At 38.9% G+C, this 20,245-nt stretch overlaps 1 protein-coding gene across 11 annotated transcripts in view; it reads left to right on the top strand.

Moving 5' to 3' along the window:
• Positions 1–19,913, top strand: part of PARD3 (par-3 family cell polarity regulator) — a 458,414-nt gene extending 438,501 nt beyond the window's left edge. For all 11 annotated transcript variants that reach the window (XM_065666724.1, XM_065666723.1, XM_065666722.1 and 8 more), the window contains 3 exons: positions 3,097–3,217; positions 14,206–14,333; positions 17,808–19,913. In XM_065666724.1, the coding sequence (XP_065522796.1) occupies positions 3,097–3,217; positions 14,206–14,333; positions 17,808–18,201 (643 nt within the window). In that variant the 3' untranslated portion in view covers positions 18,202–19,913. The remainder of the gene's footprint in view (positions 1–3,096; positions 3,218–14,205; positions 14,334–17,807) is intronic.
• Positions 19,914–20,245: the final 332 nt, after the last annotated feature.

The following is a 20,245-nucleotide window of genomic DNA, read 5'->3' as shown; positions in this document are numbered from 1 at the left end:
AAGCGTTTGACACTGTCCCACACAACATCTTTCTCTCTAAATTGGAGCGATATCAATTTGATGGATGGACCACTCGGTGGATAAAGAACTGGCTTGACTGCCGCACACAAAGAGTTGTGGTCAATGGCTCGATGTCAGGCTGGAGACCGGTAACGAGTGGTGTCCCTCAGGGATCGGTGTTGGGACCGGTTTTGTTTAACATCTTCATCGCTGACATGGACAGTGGGATTGAGTGCGCCCTCAGCAAGTTTGCCGATGACACCAAGCTGTGTGGTCCGGTTGATATGCTGGAGGGAAGGGATGCCATCCAGAGGGACCTTGACACGCTTGTGAGGTGGGCTGATGCCAACCTTATGAAGTTCAACCAAGCCAAGTGCAAGGTCCTACACCTGGGTCGGAGCAATCCCAGGCACAGCTACAGGTTGGGCAGAGAAGAGATTCAGAGCGGCCCTGCGGAGAAGGACTTGGGGGTACTGGTCGATGAGAAAATGAACATGAGCCGGCAGTGTGCGCTCGCAGCCCAGAAAGCCAACCGTATCCTGGGCTGCATCAAAAGCAGTGTGACCAGCAGGTCGAAGGAGGTGATCCTGCCCCTCTGCTCTCATGAGACCTCACCTGGAGTATTGTGTGCAGTTCTGGTGTCCTCAACATAAAAAGGACATGGAACTGCTGGAACAAGTCCAGAGGAGGGCCACGAGGATGATCAGGGGACTGGAGCACCTCCCGTATGAAGACAGGCTGAGGAAGTTGGGGCTGTTCAGCCTGGAGAAGAGAAGGCTGCGTGGAGACCTCATAGCAGCCTTCCAGTATCTGAAGGGGGCCTGTAGGGATGCTGGGGAGGGTCTCTTCATCAGGGACTGTAGTGACAGGACAAGGGGTAATGGGTTAAAACTTAAACAGGGGAAGTTTAGACTGGATATAAGGAGGAAATTCTTTCCTGTTAGGGTGGTGAGGCACTGGAATCAGTTGCCCAGGGAGGTTGTGAGTGCTCCATCCATGGCAGTGTTCAAGGCCAGGTTGGATGAAGCCTTGTGTGGGATGGTTTAGTGTGAGGTGTCCCTGCCTATGGCAGGGGGGTTGGAACTAGATGATCTTGAGGTCCTTTCCAACCCTAAGTATTCTATGATTCTATGAATTGCTTTCCATTGTCTCCCTGCAGTTTTCTCTTTTGAAACAAAGTAATAGCTGTGCATTCCTCATTAGGAAATAAACAATAAAATACAGGGCTTAAGAAGGCCATAATAAGAGATTAAAATGCTTCTAGTTAGACTTGATACAACATATTTGTTTGTCAGGCTTCTTGTGATGCCCATATTAACATGCATGAAATATGGTGGGGGTTGTAGGGCTCGCGAGCCACACAGCTGGGAAAACTGCAACGATATTGATAAATATCAATTTTTCCTCCACCCTATGAAATAAGTCATTCCTGTGCATATTGCTTTATGGTTTCACATAAATGTGTACTATAGAGACCTGCAGCAGGAATCATGGAAAAACTGATGGTTTTGAAGAACTCAATGTTGTGGTTGTGCTGCTACATAGCGCTACGTCCAGGACTGCGTCTTCTCACTGAGTGCACCCTCAGCAAGTTTGCTGATGACACAAAACTGGGAGGAGTGGCTGACACACCAGAGGACTGTGCTGCCATTCAGCGAGACCTGGACAGGCTGGAGAGTTGGGCGGGGAGAAACTTGATGAAATTTAACAAGGGCAAGTGTAGAGTCTTGCATCTGGGGAAGAACAACCCCATGTACCAGTACAGGTTGGGGGTTGACCTGCTGGAAAGTAGTGAAGGGGAAAGGGACCTGGGGGTCCTGGTGGATAGGAGGATGACCATGAGCCAGCAATGTGCTCTTGTGGCCAAGAAGGCAAATGGCATCTTAGGGTGCATTAGAAAGGGAGTGGTTAGTAGGTCAAGAGAGGTTCTCCTCCCCCTCTACTCAGCCTTGGTGAGGCCGCATCTGGAATATTGTGTCCAGTTCTGGGCCCCTCAATTCAAGAAGGACAGGGAATTGCTTGAAGGAGTCCAGCGCAGAGCCACAAAGATGATTAAGGGAGTGGAACATCTCCCTTATGAGGAGAGGCTGAGGGAGCTGGGTCTCTTTAGCTTGGAGAAGAGGAGACTGAGGGGTGACCTCATCAATGTTTACAAATATGTAAAGGGTAGGTGTCAGGATGATGGAGCTAGGCTTTTTTCAGTGATATCCAGTGATAGGACAAGGGGCAATGGGTGTAAACTGGAGCATAGGAAGTTCCACGTTAACATCAGGAAGAACTTCTTTACTGTAAGAGTGACAGAGCACTGGAACAGGTTGCCCAGGGGGGTTGTGGAGTCTCCTACACTGGAGATATTCAAGGCCCGCCTGGACAAGTTCCTGTGTGATGTACTGTAGGTTACCCTGCTCTTGCAGGGGGGTTGGACTAGATGATCTTTTTAGGTCCCTTCCAACCCTTGGGATTCTGTGATTCTGTGTGATTCTCCAGCCCAGCCAGTGCCCATCTGCTGTCTGGATGTGTTCCTGCCTATGGCATTGTCAAATGGATTTGGTTTTACTGGCCCCCAAGCCTTTTAGTGCTTTCAGACTGATCAGTTTAAAAGATCTGTTAAAAACAGAACTATAGGATGACAGGCTTTTATTGATTGGGGAAAATAATAAAGTTTTATATAGGTAGAGCCTTTGTAATGAATTTCATATGAATAAAGTTCTGACAGTGCCATAGTTTATTGACTGGGGGAAAGTATCTTTCATGTTTATTCAGTAGCAGAGATCAGTAGGACTTTTAACTTGGCTTTATGTTAAATCTGATCCGTTCCTCTTAATTTCTAGCAGTAACATTCACTGAAAAGAGGCAAGCAACATTTGATGATTTTTAGGAATAGTCTCATTCATGTTACCCTTATACCACTTGAGTCTCTTTATAAGTCAAACATCATTAATCACCTTTAAAAAACTAAAGAACTTTGTACTAAATGCTTGGAAATTATTTTTGCACCTTTAGTCCTTCACTGTAATAGCACTCCTGTGCTAAGAAATTACAGTCACAGATGGCAGCTCACAAGTATATTGATCATTTCCATCCTCCCTCTTCTAGCAACAGATCAACCCCTAACAATCATGACCGGATACAGCGCCTGAGACAAGAGTTTCAGCAAGCAAAGCAAGATGAGGACGTGGAAGACAGGAGACGTACTTACAGTTTTGAGCAACCATGGGTAAGTGGACAGAGCCTCTCAGATCTGGCAAGGTTGGCTGACTCTTTCTGTTCCCAGGCTGGTTAGGAGCAGACTGATAGGATCACAGGTCCTCTGCTTCCACCCTTTTGCCCTTTCTGTTATCCTAATCTTTGGTTCCTTGATGTTTTTCTCATTTTTAAACTTCTTCAGCCATCTGTCCTCTGTGCATCTAGCATTATTTCCTCAATGTTTAAACCCTTGACTCTGTGAATTATTACTTGGATTTTTTTGCCTGAAAGGCAATATTAATTATTCTGATATTTTGGGTTTGGTTTATTGGTTTGGTTTTTTTTTTTTTAATTAGGCTAAAATACATACTAACAATAAAAAAATTACAGCCAACGTGTAACTTTTTAAATCATATTTCCTCTGAAGATAAATCAGTGTGATTAGTTCTTTTCCTTGAGAGGAAGAGCTATGTATTTTCACAGTAGAAAAGGAGAGATATGCATAATAATATGCTTCACGATAGTACCCCTTCGCCACTTGTATTAGCCAAGACAGTTCTGTCTCAAGGTATACATCCTAATTGATAATTTAAATCCAGTTCAGTCTGATCTAGCAAAGTGATACAATTATGTAAATCCATGTGCTTACCTTGTTTAACATAATCGAATGAACCTATATTGCTTTTTAATCAATTACATATACTAAATTAGGATCCTTTAAATATGGGACAAATATTTCATCGTATTTTTTTTTAAATTCCACAGTAAAGACAGTGAAAAATAGGCATGCATTCCAAAAAAAAGAGGGAGCTGTATGATGACAGCAGTAGAATCTCTCACAGCTTCCTCTGAAGCAGGTGTAGGTGATGGGCTATTGTTACTTAGCATTATGATGCACATGAGACCAAAGTGGAAATAGCCGAAGATCTGCATCCATGTGTCACTGAGAACAACTATATGCATCATAATTCGTATGTCATCCTTGTTTGCCTATTGTGGTGGATATAGATTTTTTTACTTCTGTTAGGTCTTTGTGTCTTTGTCAGTTTTAAATTCACTAATTTGAACCTGTGGTATTTTCGACATGCAGCATGGAGAGGAACAAAGGTAAATGTATCCCTACATGACCTAGCACTGTTTAACATAGTGTATCAGGACGTAGGTTTCTCTTTTCCCATGTTAGAAAACCTATAAACTCCCCTGATATTGAATTAAAAAAAAAACAAACCACATACATATTTTTATTATTAGATATTTTCGATTTGATGTGGTGAAGATAGTGTGATAGCTCATCACAGTTATAGTGTAGCAGTTTTGGGGTGAAAGAGGGCTGGGTGTAGGAGGTACTTTCCATTAGGCGTATCAACTGCTGTTCAGTTCTTCAAATTGAGAGATTTAAGCAGCATTCTTGGGAAAACTATGCATGAGAAAAACTTGCACCCTTGAAGACTTGGGAACTTAACTACTGAAGGTCATGGGCCAAATTTTTGTATATCTAAATGCCATAGCAACTTTAGACAGGCAACTTGGCTTTTATTATAGTTTCTTGTAATGGGTGAGGAGGGAATTATTTGGATGACAAGCTGATTACTTTAGGAATGGAATAATTTCCTAAATTGTGGGTCAGAACACTGACCTTTCCTTTTTCTCTTATTCAAACAAATGGGATCTCTCTGTTTACCCCACTTCTACACATCATGCAAATGAACTCAAAGTTATTAATTCAGCTTAATGTATTAATATTAATTCTGAAGCTCATTGTTGCTTTGTAGAAGCTGCTCTGTTGTTAAATACATAGGTGACCAAATGTTTTATTTCAGATAAGTACCTAAAAAAGAAAAAAATTGGCCTGCAGCATTTTTAATCTTTTTTTATTTCCATCATGTACTCCAGCCTTTCGAGATCACAGTGCTTGGAAAGGATAAACCAATGATCTCATCCATTTCAGCAGTTCACAGTCATTTCAGTGCTAAGGAGCCATAACCCTCTTTCTTAAGGAGTGTGTATTACTTTAACCTATTAGTCTAAAATGATGGACTTTGTTAAGATACCCTCTCAAAACAGATCCAGATATATCATTAAATACCAGTGACACAAAAATAACCCCAAAAATAGTTTACAATAGATATGCAGGAAAATACTTAGATACGTTTATCAACATCTTTTCAGTCTTCTCCATCTGTAAGCTGTTGGTTACAAACCATAGCAATGAAAAGTGCACCTGTGTGTGGACTGTTGTTGAAAAGTGTGTTTTCACCTGAGGGAGATGGGTTGCGTAGCCGACATAAACAAAAGGCTTTACATCCAGAGAGGCATCTGAGCTGCACGACAGCAGCCAACTCTGACCTGGTTTGGACAGAAAGAGAGGAAAAATCCATTTGCAGAGAAGTGTGTGCTATAAGGTGATAAGTAGTTTGCATTTCTCATTAACAAGCTGATGGGAGGGTTGAGGATAGGGAACAATGTGCTGATGTGATGTGGGACTATTGGTTACTTTAAAGGAGTGTAAATGAACACAAACTTTGCAGTATAAGTAATGGATACGGATGGAAATCTGGCAGCTCTGATGATATTCAGAGGAGCTCAATAACTCAGAAACCTGCTAATATATTATCGAAATGATCCTGTGAACATCACCAACTCCAATCCATCCCAGGCTATTAATGGCCTGTGACACAGGAGTCCAGATACTTGTGACAAATACCTCCAGTCTCCTCCACGGGTTAGAGACAGATCTCCATACCATGGAGCACTACATCATGCTTGCTCTGAGCGATACCCGTGGCAGAGGGACCGCTCCCTGACCCCATCCCTTTCTGGCTGTGCCCATCAAGTAAGGCTCTTTCTCTGTACATGAGCAATGTGACAGAGGTGGACTATTTTGCCCAGCTGTGTTTGCCCTGTCAGTAAACAAACCACTTGACTGCCTACGAGTGTTCATACACAGGCAGCTTAACAGGCACAAGAAGTGATAGTGATGGAATGAGATGACACCGTCTATTAAGTAGCGTAACGTTTCTGCTCAAGGCCATTTGAATGGCACACTGTTATGGTTTAATAACTTAACTGTTGCAACATTGAGCCTCTCTAAAATCCACTAGTCCTGCAGCTGAGTCAAAGCTTTATGGAAGGTGCTTTTGCATTTGTTTATTTTAAGATAACTTTCTCAGGCTTCATATGTTTTTTTCTCTTACATTGCTTTTTTATGTTTGGTGTTTCAAAAAACACAAGGGTCCAAGAGGGTTTCAAGGGGAATGCTATATGCCTGATGTTACATGGGAGAAAAAAATACATAAAAATAACATAAAATATTGTTAATCCATTTTAATCCTGCTGGTGTTAATTCCAGTCAGAGTTTGCAGAAAGGGGTATCTGGGCATGCAGAATTGCATGGAATCATAGTATGTCTGCTAATATTTAAGGCCCTTGCTGTTGCTATGGTATTTTATACCAGTGCAAGGATTCTTGTGTGGCTGATTCTTCTGTTTGGTTCCAAAGTTGAGCCTAAGGTTTTGTTCTTTTCAGGGTAGTATTGGGTCTGCTGAGGTTTATCCTTCCTTGTACCAGTCCTGGCGTTGGGAGGATTTTGGTTGTACTTTGTTCCATATCTTGATTTTTTTCCTAGTCACACCTTAATTAACAGATCCCCGCCTTCAATAACAAAACCACAGCATTATAGCCCTAAATGTCGTGGGAGTAAATGATCCAGTTTCAAAACAGAGCATATTAAATCCACTGAAAACATTACAACTGCTTGCCTGTCCTGCTTGCAGAAGCACACCAACGATCAAAAAACCCCACAAAGATGCTGGGGGACAAAAGTTGGTGGTTCATTGCTTCATCTTTAATAAAATAATCAGTGCTAAAAATGGAAAGCAGCAAATTCAATTCACAAATACATCCTGGACCTATTTGGATGGTGGGAGGACCTCGTAGCAGCCTTCCAGTATCTGAAGGGGCCTATAGGGATGCTGGGGAGGGACTCTTCATCAGGGATTGTAGTGACAGGACAAGGGGTAACAGGTTAAAACTTAAACAGGGGAAGTTTAGACTGGATATAAGGAGGAAATTCTTTCCTGTTAGGGTGGTGAGACACTGGAATGGGTTGCCCAGGGTGGTTGTGAGTGCTCCATCCCTGGCGGTGTTCAAGGCCAGGTTGGATGAAGCCTTGTGTGGGATGGTTTAGTGTGAGGTGTCCCTGCCCATGGCAGGGGGGTTGGAACTGGATGATCTTGAGGTCCTTTCCAACCCTAACTATTCTATGATTCTATGAATTGAGGGGCCAGCAAACTCTACTTTAAATATTTAGGAATCCAATAAAAAGATTTTAGCTTTTCTAAAGAGAAAAGCTAACTGGGTCAAAATAAATCTACTATCTGACTTGTCTGAGTATAGCTTTATTTATATGCACAAAATTTGTGAAACATAAGTAATTGCACAATTTTCATAGAGGAAAGACCCAGAAGTCCTAATAACATTTTTAGGCATGTCCTGATAGATAAGTGCTCAGAAAATATAGAGACAATGTGGGTTTCTGTTGGCTGTTGGTGTGCAGATCTTGTCTCGAAGACTGATTTAAAGAAAAAAAATCTTTTTTTTTAAATCTGTTTATAGTACTTGTTTCTTATCCCACATGACATCCTTGTCTCTGAATTGGAGAGACAGCAATTTGATAGATAGACCACTCAGTGGATAAAAAGAACTGGCTGGATGGCCGCATGCAAAGAATTGTGGTCAACGGCTAAGTTTCTAGTTGGAGACCAGTAACGAGTGGTGTCCCTTGGGGATCGGTGTTGGGACTGGCCTTGTTTAACATCTTCATCGCTGACATGGACAGTGGGATTGAGTGCGCCCTCAGCAAGTTTGCCTATGACACCAAGCTGTGTGGTTCAGTTGGTATGCTGGAGGGAAGGGATGCCATCCAGAGGGACCTTGACACGCTTGTGAGGTGGGCTGATGCCAACCTTATGCAGTTTAGCCATGGCAAGTGAAAGGTCCTACACCTGGGTTGGAGCAATCCCAGGCACAGCTACAGGCTGGGCAGGGAAGAGATTGAGAGCAGCCCTGCAGAGAAGGACTTTGAGGTGTTGGTCAATGAGAAACTTAACATGAGCCAGCTTCAGTGTGCGCTCGCAGCCCAGAAAGACAACCGTATCCTGGGCTGCATCAAAAGGAGTGTGACCAGCAGGTCGAAGGAGGTGATCCTGCCCCTCTACTCTGCTCTTGTGAGACCTCACTTGGAGTATTGTGTGCAGTTCTGGTGTCCTCAATACAAAAAGGAAACAGAACTGTTGGAACAAGTCCAGAGGAGGGCCATGAGGATGATCAGGGGACTGGAGCACCTCCCATATGAAGACAGGCTGAGGAAGTCGGGGCTGTTCAGCCTGGAGAAGAGAAGGCTACATGGAGACCTCATAGCAGCCTTCCAGTATCTGAAGGGGGCCTATAGGGATGCTGGGGAGGGACTCTTCATTAGGGACTGTAGTGACAGGACAACGGGTAACGGGTTAAAACTTAAACAGGGGAAGTTTAGACTGGATATAAGTACTAAGTTCTTTCCTGTTAGGGTGGTGAGGCACTGGAATGGGTTGCCCAAGGAAGTTATGAATGCTCCATCCCTGGCGGTGTTCAAGGCCAGGTTGGACAGAGACTTTGGTGGCATGGTTTAGTGTGAGGTGTCCCTGCCCATGGCAGGGCGGGTTGGAACTAGATGATCTTAAGGTCCTTTCCAACCCTGAGTATTTTATGATTCTGTGATCCCTGTATTCACATCCTTGACCTATTCAAAGCCATAATGAATTCTTTCAGAAAAACAAAAACGTGATTTTTATTGCTGTACCTTCAACTGTAGCATATTAATTTTACCTGGAAAATTAATAGCAGACTATATTCAAAACAAACATTTTAAATTTTGTATCAGGCTGTAAATTATGTGAAATTAGTCAACCCATTAATAAGAAAGAAAAGTAGCATATTAATTCTTTCTATTATGAATCCATTTTAAGAGTCTCTTTCAGGATATTTTTTTCATAGACAAAGAACACCTTAGGACCTAAATTGCTGTTTCTCCTACCCCAATAGTTTCAGAGGGGAAACCAAAGTTACGAAGGGCAGACTCTCCACAGGTAGTTTCTCTTCAGCTGCGTGGTTAATATCCATTCTGTGTCAAACCTGCAAAGGATTTCATAAAATACCATTAATTTCTTGCCAAGATTTAAACTCTGACTTTAAAATTTCATATTTAAAACTTTTTTCCACCACTAGTTTCAATCTTTTTTACGAAATGGAAAATGAAGATAGAAGATTTTTAAAAGAAATGAAACAATTTTAGTTTGTAAACAAACGATTTATAGCTCACAGGCATGCAGTGCGTGTAAATAACTCAGGCAGAATTTCAGGGCTAAATGACTTGTTTCTACCGTGCCGAAGATTTTCTTTCTGCTGCTGCTATACATAGAATGGAAATCTTTATCCCATACCACACCATTCAGCTTCCTACATATGCACCATAGAAAGATACACAAAGGGATGGGATTTTTCTTATTACATGGTGTTTGAACTAATACACATACCTGTTGACAATTTTTGAAAGAAATATTGCTACATGTACTGTTCACCATAGCAACATAAACAAAAAGATGGAAGTAAAAATAGTTTTCAAGGACATGTCCCAGAACCACTGAATGTTTTTTATCACTCTGAATTTTGATATACACAGTTACTGGATTGTCTGTCATCTGTGCCAAGTACATTTACACATAAAGCAGGCAAGGTCATTTAACCTCATCTATGTCTAATTAGTGCTGAACTGTAAGAACCATGGATGTTTTGGGGGCCTTGTATCTACTGACTTCCAGCTGAACTTGAAATTTCTTGGTTAAACACAGAGCTTAATCTGGAAAAAAACAGCATATTTATTTTATATTAAATAATGGTCTTTTTAATAACAGGGAAAATACTAAGGGATTTGTTCCTTTATTAATCTACCTATTAACTACTTCTTTGTCAACACAAAGGAGTTCTATGATTCTGAGTAAGCATTACTCCCAGTTTGTCCCTTTGGGAGTAGGCTGTTGGATAGGTGTGTCACCTCAAGTGATGGATCCCCTGTCACCTGAAGTGGTTGAATCTCCCTGAAAATCCAGATCACACCCATGATCTCCTCTGCAATTCTCTGTGGCAACTTTGATCTGTGCCAGTCCTGGAGGATCGCTGCTGCCACCATACAGAGCTACACTCCATGTGCAGAAATGCCACTCTGCAGGGAAAGAAACTGCATGGGCAGCCACTGGTGTAGCAAGGAAAGAGAGGAGGTACCTTAATCTGTAAAATATGGTGCCCTTTACTGCTGGTAGTGGTGATTGCAATATGAGACATGGGCATACATTCTCTGTGAATTGAAAAAAATGTTATTTGCATAAAATGAGAAATCTGTAGAAACTTCTAACTTTGTAGTCCTGGTTTTAAAGTAATGCCTCTTTGAGAAAAGAGCTGTGCAATTTCATGTATCTTAAAGCACAGTTTTACATACTGAGTATTGTTTAACAATGCTGAACACAATAATTATCATTGCCACTTAAATGTATTGTGGAAGACATGAACATACATTTATTTGTATAATGCAGCCTTGGTTGTTATTGTGGCCTTGACCGCATCCTCATTTAAAAGGTCAGTGCTTGTCATACATCTCATTGCAAACAAGGCCAGAGTTCTTATCAATCTGTGCTGTGAAGACTGAGCTGTTGCCAGGTTTGTTGGATGATTTCAGATTGTTATAATTATAGTTAGCCTTGTGTTGATATCAGTGTTAAAATTACTGTTATGTGTATTCCTTATACATGTTCTTTGGTTGCTGTTGAAAGACGTGAAAATAATTCACCTTTTTTTAATTACCTCCATTTTGTACTGACATCAATGGGGTATACTTTTATATAGATGTGTGTTTGTGTATATATTTTGTATAAATATGTATGTATAAAATAATACTTTGGGGACTGAAACAAAATAGCCATTTAGCTTTTGAAGACTAAAGTTACTTATGACATCAATATTTTTGGTTTATATTCTTTAATTGAAAGCATACTAAGAAGATAAATCATTGTATGGTGATTTGTATTTTTCTGAACAAGTTAAGGATCCAAAAAGCAGTATTTAAGACTTTTAAGTCTTTGTATAATCATAATCATAACCATATACCAAGGGAACTCATTATGGTATCACTGAGGTTTTAATGGGAAGAATTGAAAGAAAGGTCTTTTCATTAATAAGATGGTTAAATATACCTATGTGTTATGATATGGAATATTTGATTACAAACAGAGGGAGTTTATGTCTCATTGCTATATTTTTTGGATGCTTGAAATCAGATAGCAGATTTGATTATAGGGACGACTTATTGTAGATTTGAACAACATGCAGACAGGACTCTAAATAAGTATCCTTTTCAGATTAGTTAAGTATTGCAAATCCATTTAGCTTAACAGGGCGTACAGGTACTCATACCTTCAGAAAATCAGATAATGGATTTCAGATATTTGCTTTTAGACCCATCAAATTATAAATGCTGTCCATTAGATTAAATTCTTTGTGACCTGCAGAGGATCCAGACCTGACTCCTCAGGTCCAGTTATTCTGGGCATGCCCTGCAGTGGGCAGACAGGCGTGATAGCCCCTGCCTCTAACCACTGGTTCTTTTGTGCATTAAAAAAAAAATAAATAAATCTCTGAAGCTACATTTTTATCTTAGTCCATTCATAGTCCATTAAGGCTTTCAAAGCTCTGTCACTTTAGTAAAGGCTTTTGTGGCAGCTTCAGCTCTGTGCTCATGTGTGCACATGTACTTGCATTCATGCTTTCTAGATGATGTACTTTAGTGTTTTCTAAAAACCTAAATTGAGCAGCAGCTCAATTTCCACTCCACCTGTTTGGTAATTTAACCATTCCCTGTACTGTAAAATTCTTCAATATGTTATATTTACAGTGAAATAAAAAAAAAGTCAAATCTGTGTTTTCAAATAAAGAGAAGCAATTCTGATTTCATGTCTTATGTGTGAAAACTACTGTCTCACATATGACACAATGTAGCTGCAAGCTTTCCAACATTGTTAAATTAGAACCCATGAAATGAGGAGATTTTCTCTAGAATCTTAGTTTAAATGTTTTCATTCCTTATGGAGAAGTTGAGATGGGAACTTCTGAGTTTCCCTATGGTTCTCTGTAAACTGCTTATAACCACACTGGAGGGAATTCACAAGTAAATCTTGTGATTTTTAGGTAATCACTCGCTTCCATAAGCTGAGCTCTTCAATAAAATGTCAGATGATTCTCAATAAAGTCAAGAAAGTTAGAAATGTTGACATATGCAATAACTGAAACACTGCTCTGTATGTGTTGCCCTCATTTAATATAGCAGGAAATCTCCATGGGGGTTGTTGGTTTGGACATACATAAGTATAGCTTATTCATCTCGAAGAAAATTTCTCACAAGGCTGACACACGATTCTGTTTTCTCAACGTGTTGCTTCATCACACCATTCCTAAAGCATTTTTCATTAGAACTACTGTTTTACTGAGGTTTTTACAGAATAAGTCTATTCTGAACTAGACATCAATGTTGTATTAAGGATTCTCTTCATTACTCATAGTTTATGCTTTCACATTCTGATTCTTTTGCACAATAATCTTTTCAAAATAGGAAAGGCAGTTGTCACCAAATTGTTCAATTCTGAGCAAGGCTGATGCCCTGTCAGAAGTTTATTTTTATCAAAAATTAACTTTCTAAATGTTGTACATCTGTTTCAAATTTGTTGTGTTTCTGGCTACCTGCAGGCAATTGATTGTATAGTATGACAAAGGAGAAATTAATGTCACAAATGGCAACTTTCTAGTTTCTAAAACTTGACTTCATTTTATAAAGCTTTTGCAAAGCCTTTTATCTTGCAGATATTCATGAGCCATTATGATATCTTTCTGCTGCAGAAATTATAATGCTTAAAACAAGAGATGTTTGTTTTGAGGGAAGGTACAAATAAAAAGGCGAAAATGCTTTTAAAAAAGCGAGTCAGAGACAAGCTGTTTCAGTTCCAGGCTCAGATAAGTGGTTATGCTCCCTAACCTCTGAGTGATTAGGCTTACATGTTTTGAATAGAACTGGTAATTTTAAGGAGATAGATAAAATAATGCTCTATTTCTTTGTTAGGTGAAACCAGATTATTAAAACAAGAAAAACCCATAACATTCTATGACTTTTGTAGCACCTTATTTTCAATTTGAAATCACAAAATCTGAAGACAGTAGTAATGTAAAATGAAAAGTGCTCTCTCTACAAAAGTAAACTTTTTCATAATCCAAAGTTTGAATGAAGCCATTCTGTCAAGTCTTGATAAGTAATGCTCTCTATTCCCAGAAAGGCCATCCATTTTCACTTGCATTTAAGTATTGGCCTCAAATTGTCATCTCATGAAAATGTTATCTAAAATCCTTCTCAGAGATACAGGATTCCCCAGTCTCCATAAGAGAGGCTAAATCTATCTACTTGATCATGTTGAACCAGAAAATATTTCCCTATCTCTTGGAAAAACAATTGGTGCATGTCTGGACCAAAAGCAAAATAGGATGGCTTTGCTAAGAGAGAGCATCAATTGAGCATATTGGTGAGGTCTGGAAGAGCTGCTGTGCTCCATCCTCCCTCAGATCCTTAGTGGGGTAAAACTTAGTATTAATTACCATAGCTAGGCTAACTTACAGTGTCTAAAGATCTGTTCCACCAAATTAAATTTCAGTGTTATACCATAATCCATAATCCAATCTGGACCAATATTTTCTTGATATATCTCAGAAATGGTACGACAGCACAGGACACTGTTATGGGTCAGAATTTAACCTAATTAGTGTGAAAAAGCAACTTGAACCACATGTTGAAACAAATGTAACCATATGTGTACAATAGCAATTTAAATGGTAGCTCTTTTGTGGGTATTTTTCTGCTTTGTTGAAGACATTTTCATTTTCATTTTGTAGCCAAGCACCAAGACGTACTCACAGAGTGGCAGACACTCAGTATCAGTAGAGGTTCAAATGCAGCGGCAGCGGCAAGAAGAAAGGGAGAGTTTCCAGCAAGCTCAACGGCAGTACAGCTCATTACCCAGGTATGGTAACTGTCTGAATCTATTCAACGTATATAACCCTAGAGCTAATTTCATTTGTGGAAGGAAAATGTTGTACTTGGTGCAGACACTTTTGTTTAGCATTGATATAAGGTGGAATGTGTTTGGTGTGGAAGAGGCATAAAATTTCTTAAATGAGAGCATGTGGCAGCTGTTTACTTTAGGAGGATTATTTCAGAGCTGATTTCAGTGGGATTTCAGCACCCAGCAGAATTGAGCACCCAACAGAACTGAGACACTGAAACAAAGCTATTCTTTGTGACACACCATCCAGTTTAATTTTCTGCAATTAGAAAACTCTCCTGAGCATGACATGGGTTGTCCCCTTTTGACATGTCAGACAATATTTTTTTTTCTGCTGCCTAATTCTTTACTGGATAGAAATTCTGTCTTTGTGATGCTAATACAGAGCGAATATTAAAAGGGAAAAAAAAAAATCTCAAGACCTCAAACAAAAGAATACAGAGCTGAGAAACTCTATCCAAAAAATCACGGACCTTCAAGTTTCCCATATATATATATATATATATCTTCTAAATTACTGAGTCATTAGCAAAGGAATGCTGAAAAATAATATACTTTTCATCTAAAAAAATTTGTATTTAAAAAAAAATCTTAGATTTGCTGTGTGAGAAAAATTGGTATTTATTTGATATTTAGCTTTAAGAATTATTAAAAGTTTGCTCAACTAGTATTGTAAATTATTTATCATTGTCAAGCACTGTGCAAATACTGTTTTTATTTTCAAATATCAGTGGCAATGGTTGAATGAAGAATCCTTAACACCAGAAGTTAATGTCCAATTCCTTTCCAACAAGGTCCTGTTATTTTTTGTGTCCCATGTGGAAATGGTATGTAAAAAAAAATTATGACAACATGTTTTAACAAGCATACCATAACTCCTTTTTTTGGGGGGGAAGCAAACAGAAGCTTCATAATCAAAGTTTTCTAAGCATGAACTCTTATCCTACCAACATCTTTGAAAGTAAAATAGGTCTCTCAGATTTTCACATGTTATAGCACCTTTCAGTGTAGAATCCTTCTGTTAAATTTGGAAGGGGGGAAAGGAAAATGTAAAGTTAATTTGTTTTCTTAGATTGTTTGTTAGCCATTCTGAAGATCTTTTATATTCCCTTTGCTTCTTATCTCTACCTTCCTTCTGAAGTGACCGCACCTATTAATGCCATATTGTTTTTCCAGAGAAATTCTCTTTCAGTTTTGCTAGTTCCAGCAATACACAGATTGGGTGGAAGAGCACAGATGCTAATGTGTCTTTTAAGCTGGGGAGGGTATTTTTAGTTTTAAAACTATGATTCTTAAAACTCGGTTACTCTGTTCTGCTCAATCACTGGTAGCATGTAAAAGTTGGAAGATAGTTGAATACAGTTCCAGTGGCAGAAATTAGTAACTCTCAACACAAAATTAGTTTACAAGAAATTTATAAAATAATGCTTTGGGTCATAGAAATGCTTGTTTAGACAGAACTTCCTTCAGTGCAGTTTTCAACATGAGAAATTATAGCAAGCTAGAGCTGCATGTTACTAAGTAATTAATGATAATTTGATGACTTTGAGCACTCTGTGTGTTTGAACTGTGCTGAGAGAGGAAGGAATTTCAGGACCTTGGGCTAAAGTCGAGTGCTGTAAATACCATGATACTCCTATAACAAGCTGGGACAACCCATTATCTAGCTTTACAAACTGTTTGTGACTCTGTGACTGATCTTTAAAGAAATCTTATCGTTACTCTGAAACTTAGGTCCCAAGCTTAATGTTGCAACTGTGGCTTTGTAATGATTAAAGTTTCTACACTGGATTCATTCTTGAGCTTTGTTGCTTTTCATCTTGTATAGTCTCTAGGATCCTCCTTTTTTCCACTTTGTAAATTCAGATCATTAGTAGTGAAGGCAAATAAACTCAAGTCAGTTTTAAAGGATCTTCCCAGAAAGGCAGGGAAAGTGGGCCAACTAATTCTGAACAAGTACCAGAAAACAGTCAGAAAATTAAATCAGTTCAGCTAGTCATCCTCTTGTCCCACGTGAAACTGTAAAAGCAGTGTTTAACTCCAAGTTAATTTTCTAGCACTTCAGATTTATCTTGCTCTAGATCAGAAACCTGACAGTTTCGTAGCCTACAGAGGTTCGTTCAATTTGCTCTTGTTCCAGGGAGTGATAAAACATGGCACAGAAACATCTTTTCTTTGGCGAAGTTGGATATGCAAATATCAAGACCAGCTTTAAAAATTTGCATGAGGACTTAGATATGTTGTAATTTATGCTGTAATAATTTACATTTGTCCTGAATAACAATTTTCGTCCAGAGGTCTCAAAATCTATTATGAAATAAGGTGGATATGGTCATTTTCAAATTATGTGTGTGGAAGGAAGATTGCAAAACCATAAGGTGACTTCTTGTTTTTACTAATGGTAGAAATATCCTCTGGGTCTCCTATGTCTTCATTTCGTATTCATTGGATGAGGCCACATTGAGTCATGTGTGTTGACATGAGAAACCAAGCCACATACAAACAACTAAATGAATTTCTTATTGATTAATGTCGCAATATATTCTGGTTTACTGCTTGATTCTCATACACTAATTTTAATCTCAAGGTGGGTATCTCTTTTGCTGCTGCACAAAATTGTTTTGCTTTATCATCACCAATCTATTTTAAATTCATAAAAGCATCTAGCAGCTTGATAGTAAATTAAAGCTATTTCAAAACCATAATCTGCTTTTAAAACAACATGATGGTTTATTGTGAAAAGATATAAGAATTTGTAATTCCTATATATATTTGATTTATTTGTCTACCCCCGTGGAGCCAAAAAAATGAACAAAAAAGGTTATCTCTGCCTTCTCTTTCATGAAAACTATAGTAATCTGGGAAACAGTCCTGACAGCACAAAATTCTTTAGTTCTGGAAATGGGAGGAAGAAACTCTCATCTGTGTAAACTACCTATCAATAATGAGCTTTATCTTCTGTCTTGTGCAGTGTTAGAACAAGTGCTCTAAAGATCTGCCTGTTGCATTTTTAATCAAGTGTGAGTCCAGATTCAAATCTTTCATGAGTGACTTTACAAGTGTTGGCTGTTATCTGGTTTCTTAAGAAGCACGACATCTTAGGTCTTTCCTAGTTTGCAACTGAACTGTAGTACTTTTCTTGAGAACATGATCATGGTTGTAGCACTGGATGGGTTTTCATGACATATTCCTCCTGGAGAGGCACAGAAATAGAGTTCAACTCTGTAGGAAATGTTCTCCTAATAAAAGACGCAAGATGCCTCTTTGATTCCTCTTTGCAGCAGAAGAGAACATGACTTCTGGAGAATGCTATAGCTGGGGGAAACCTGATGACATTGCAGAAGCGCCCCTCTTTCCAGGAATTGTTTTTAGTAACAGTAGAAGTGGAACCAGAACATTTGTCTTAAAAACATCTTCTATTTTTCTTTCCAGGCAAAGCAGAAAAAATGCCAGTTCTGTATCTCAAGACTCCTGGGAGCAGAGCTATTCCCCTGGAGAAGGATTCCAGACTGCAAAGGAAAATCCCAGATATTCCAGCTACCAGGGATCAAGGAATGGCTATATGGGGGGACATGGCTTCAATGCCAGGGTAATGCTAGAAACACAAGAACTGCTCCGTCAGGAGCAGAGGCGGAAAGAGCAACAACTGAAAAAAAAAACTTCTTCTGAAGGGCCTAGCAACTATGACTCTTATAAGAAAATTCAGGACCCTAATTATACCCCTCCTAAAGGTCCTTTCAGGCAAGATGTACCGCCTTCACCATCTCAGGTAGCGAGGCTGAACAGATTGCAAACACCAGAAAAGGGAAGACCATTTTATTCTTGAGGTGAAGAAAATGAAGATCAACTTATCATGCAATAAGGAACATTTTCATACAAAGACTTATATTTTGAAAACTTTTTAAACTGATGGTACTAAGGAATATATCCGTTGTCTGTTTCAGTGCCTTTAAAAATACAGGCAAAGCATTGGTGGGCCTTATGTCTTTGCCGTTCTGTCTCAAGTGTTGAATTCATGGAAGGATGTTCCACCATTTGACAATCAAAGTGGAAGTGAGCAATGCTGCCCCTGTGTACTGAGTCCCATAGCCCAGTCAGTAGTTGTCAATGGCTTAGTACTAGGATTTGTTGTAATGTGTTTTATTTTGCTGTGACTTATTACACCAACATGCAGCTTTGTGGCATAAAATTAATGAATTTGAGGTTCAAGGAAGCATTGACATGTTCTTTTTTATTTCTCTTGGGTCAGGAGGAGGGTTACATATCACTCTTGAGTGGAGGAAGCTTAGCTCTACTCTGGATTGCAGTTGCAGTTCTAAGATGTTTTATGGTGGAGTCATTACCAGTCTTTGTTGATCAATATTTAAGTGTCTCTATGCTGAAAAACTGTCTTTTTCCTATTATGCACATATGCACTCTTTTTCTCTCTCTCCCCACTCTGAGCTTATTAAAAAAGCCTTTATCCTGACTCATGAGGAAAACATTATTAAGCTTTCCGTTATCCTGAGAATCCTGTTACAATTGCCTTATAATCTTAATACACAGCCCATTACAAACGAAATAACTGGAGAGAGACTTTTTATACAGTCACAGCCAAGCCCTTGATAAGTATATTTTGCTATTTTATTGAAGATGGGAAATCACGAACAAACATACAACTGAGTTCTGTTTTGCTTTACTTCTAAATTAATTTTGTCTTATGACACGTGTCTAGGAAGAGAGCTAGGGAGGGTATTGTCCCGCGGTCATCTGATGCACAGTTGTCCTTGGGCAAATTTTGGAGATAGCTTGAAGCAAGAGCAGAAGAAATCAAACATTTTCTTTGGATCAAAAAAGTGAAAAGAAAACAATTCCTTCTTTTTATAATTTGTGAAGCTTTGTGGACAATTGCCTGGTGCTTCCATATACTGTATTGTTGAATCATGATGCTACATTAAAAATAAATCTTTAAGTATATGAATGAGAGAGAAGTGGAGACAAACTGTTACACATCATCCTGAAAACATGTCAGTATCCAAAAATTACTAAAGCAAAAAAGATTGCTCTAAGAGTGAGTAACATTTGAATGTGCATATGGGATATGAGAATTTCTTTTGCAGCAGCTGTTTTTTATGTTTGTTGGTCTGAAGTTCATGTATTGTAAAAAATATAGCTGGGTTGCTGAAGTGCCTGCAAATCCTGATGTGAAAAGGCTTGAGAATGGATCTCAGCATATCATGTACAAAAAGGAAAGAAAGCAAGAAAGAAAATCATGTATTGTGTGATTTTAAAAAATGCCTATTTTTTTTTACTGGCACATTTTATTTTTGCGCCAACTTGTTTCTAGAATATATGTGAAATATCAGCACACATATCTGTGTCTTTTATGCCTGTTTGTTAATGGTTTTTGTTGTTAATAATGTACTCCATGTTTAAAAGTTGTTATTAGTATAAGCACAGTGACATTGGATGACAATAGCTCTTTTACGCAGAATTTACAAAGCTGTGTAAAACGGCTTTCCTTGTACAGATGAAATTTAGAATAAAAGGCTGTTTCCATTCTCGTCTTGGTGTTGCTTATATACCCTTATGAGAACTCTGCAGACATTGAGTTTAAAAATATTTAACAGATGTTATTTTATCCTATTCCTAATGGTTTGCGTCTGTCTTTCTGTAAGTGCTGATAAACATCAGCAAAAAAAAATAGATTTACAGCCCAGCTGAAAGCCTGAAGACTATCCTCAGAGGGGAAAAACCACTCAGTTTAATGTCTTCTGTTATTTTAGGCTATACCTGTGACATTTAAAAGGTACATTCCTAAGACTAACCTCTGTGGCAAAAATCTTTCATGTTGTAGCGGAGTCCTCTCCCTGAGGAAAGTACTGTCAGAA

The sequence above is a fragment of the Lathamus discolor genome, chromosome 2, assembly GCF_037157495.1.
Source record: "Lathamus discolor isolate bLatDis1 chromosome 2, bLatDis1.hap1, whole genome shotgun sequence".
NCBI classification, from domain to species: domain Eukaryota; kingdom Metazoa; phylum Chordata; class Aves; order Psittaciformes; family Psittacidae; genus Lathamus; species Lathamus discolor.
The sequence above is the reverse complement of the archived record's forward strand: the minus strand, read 5'-3'. Positions and strand labels throughout refer to the sequence as shown.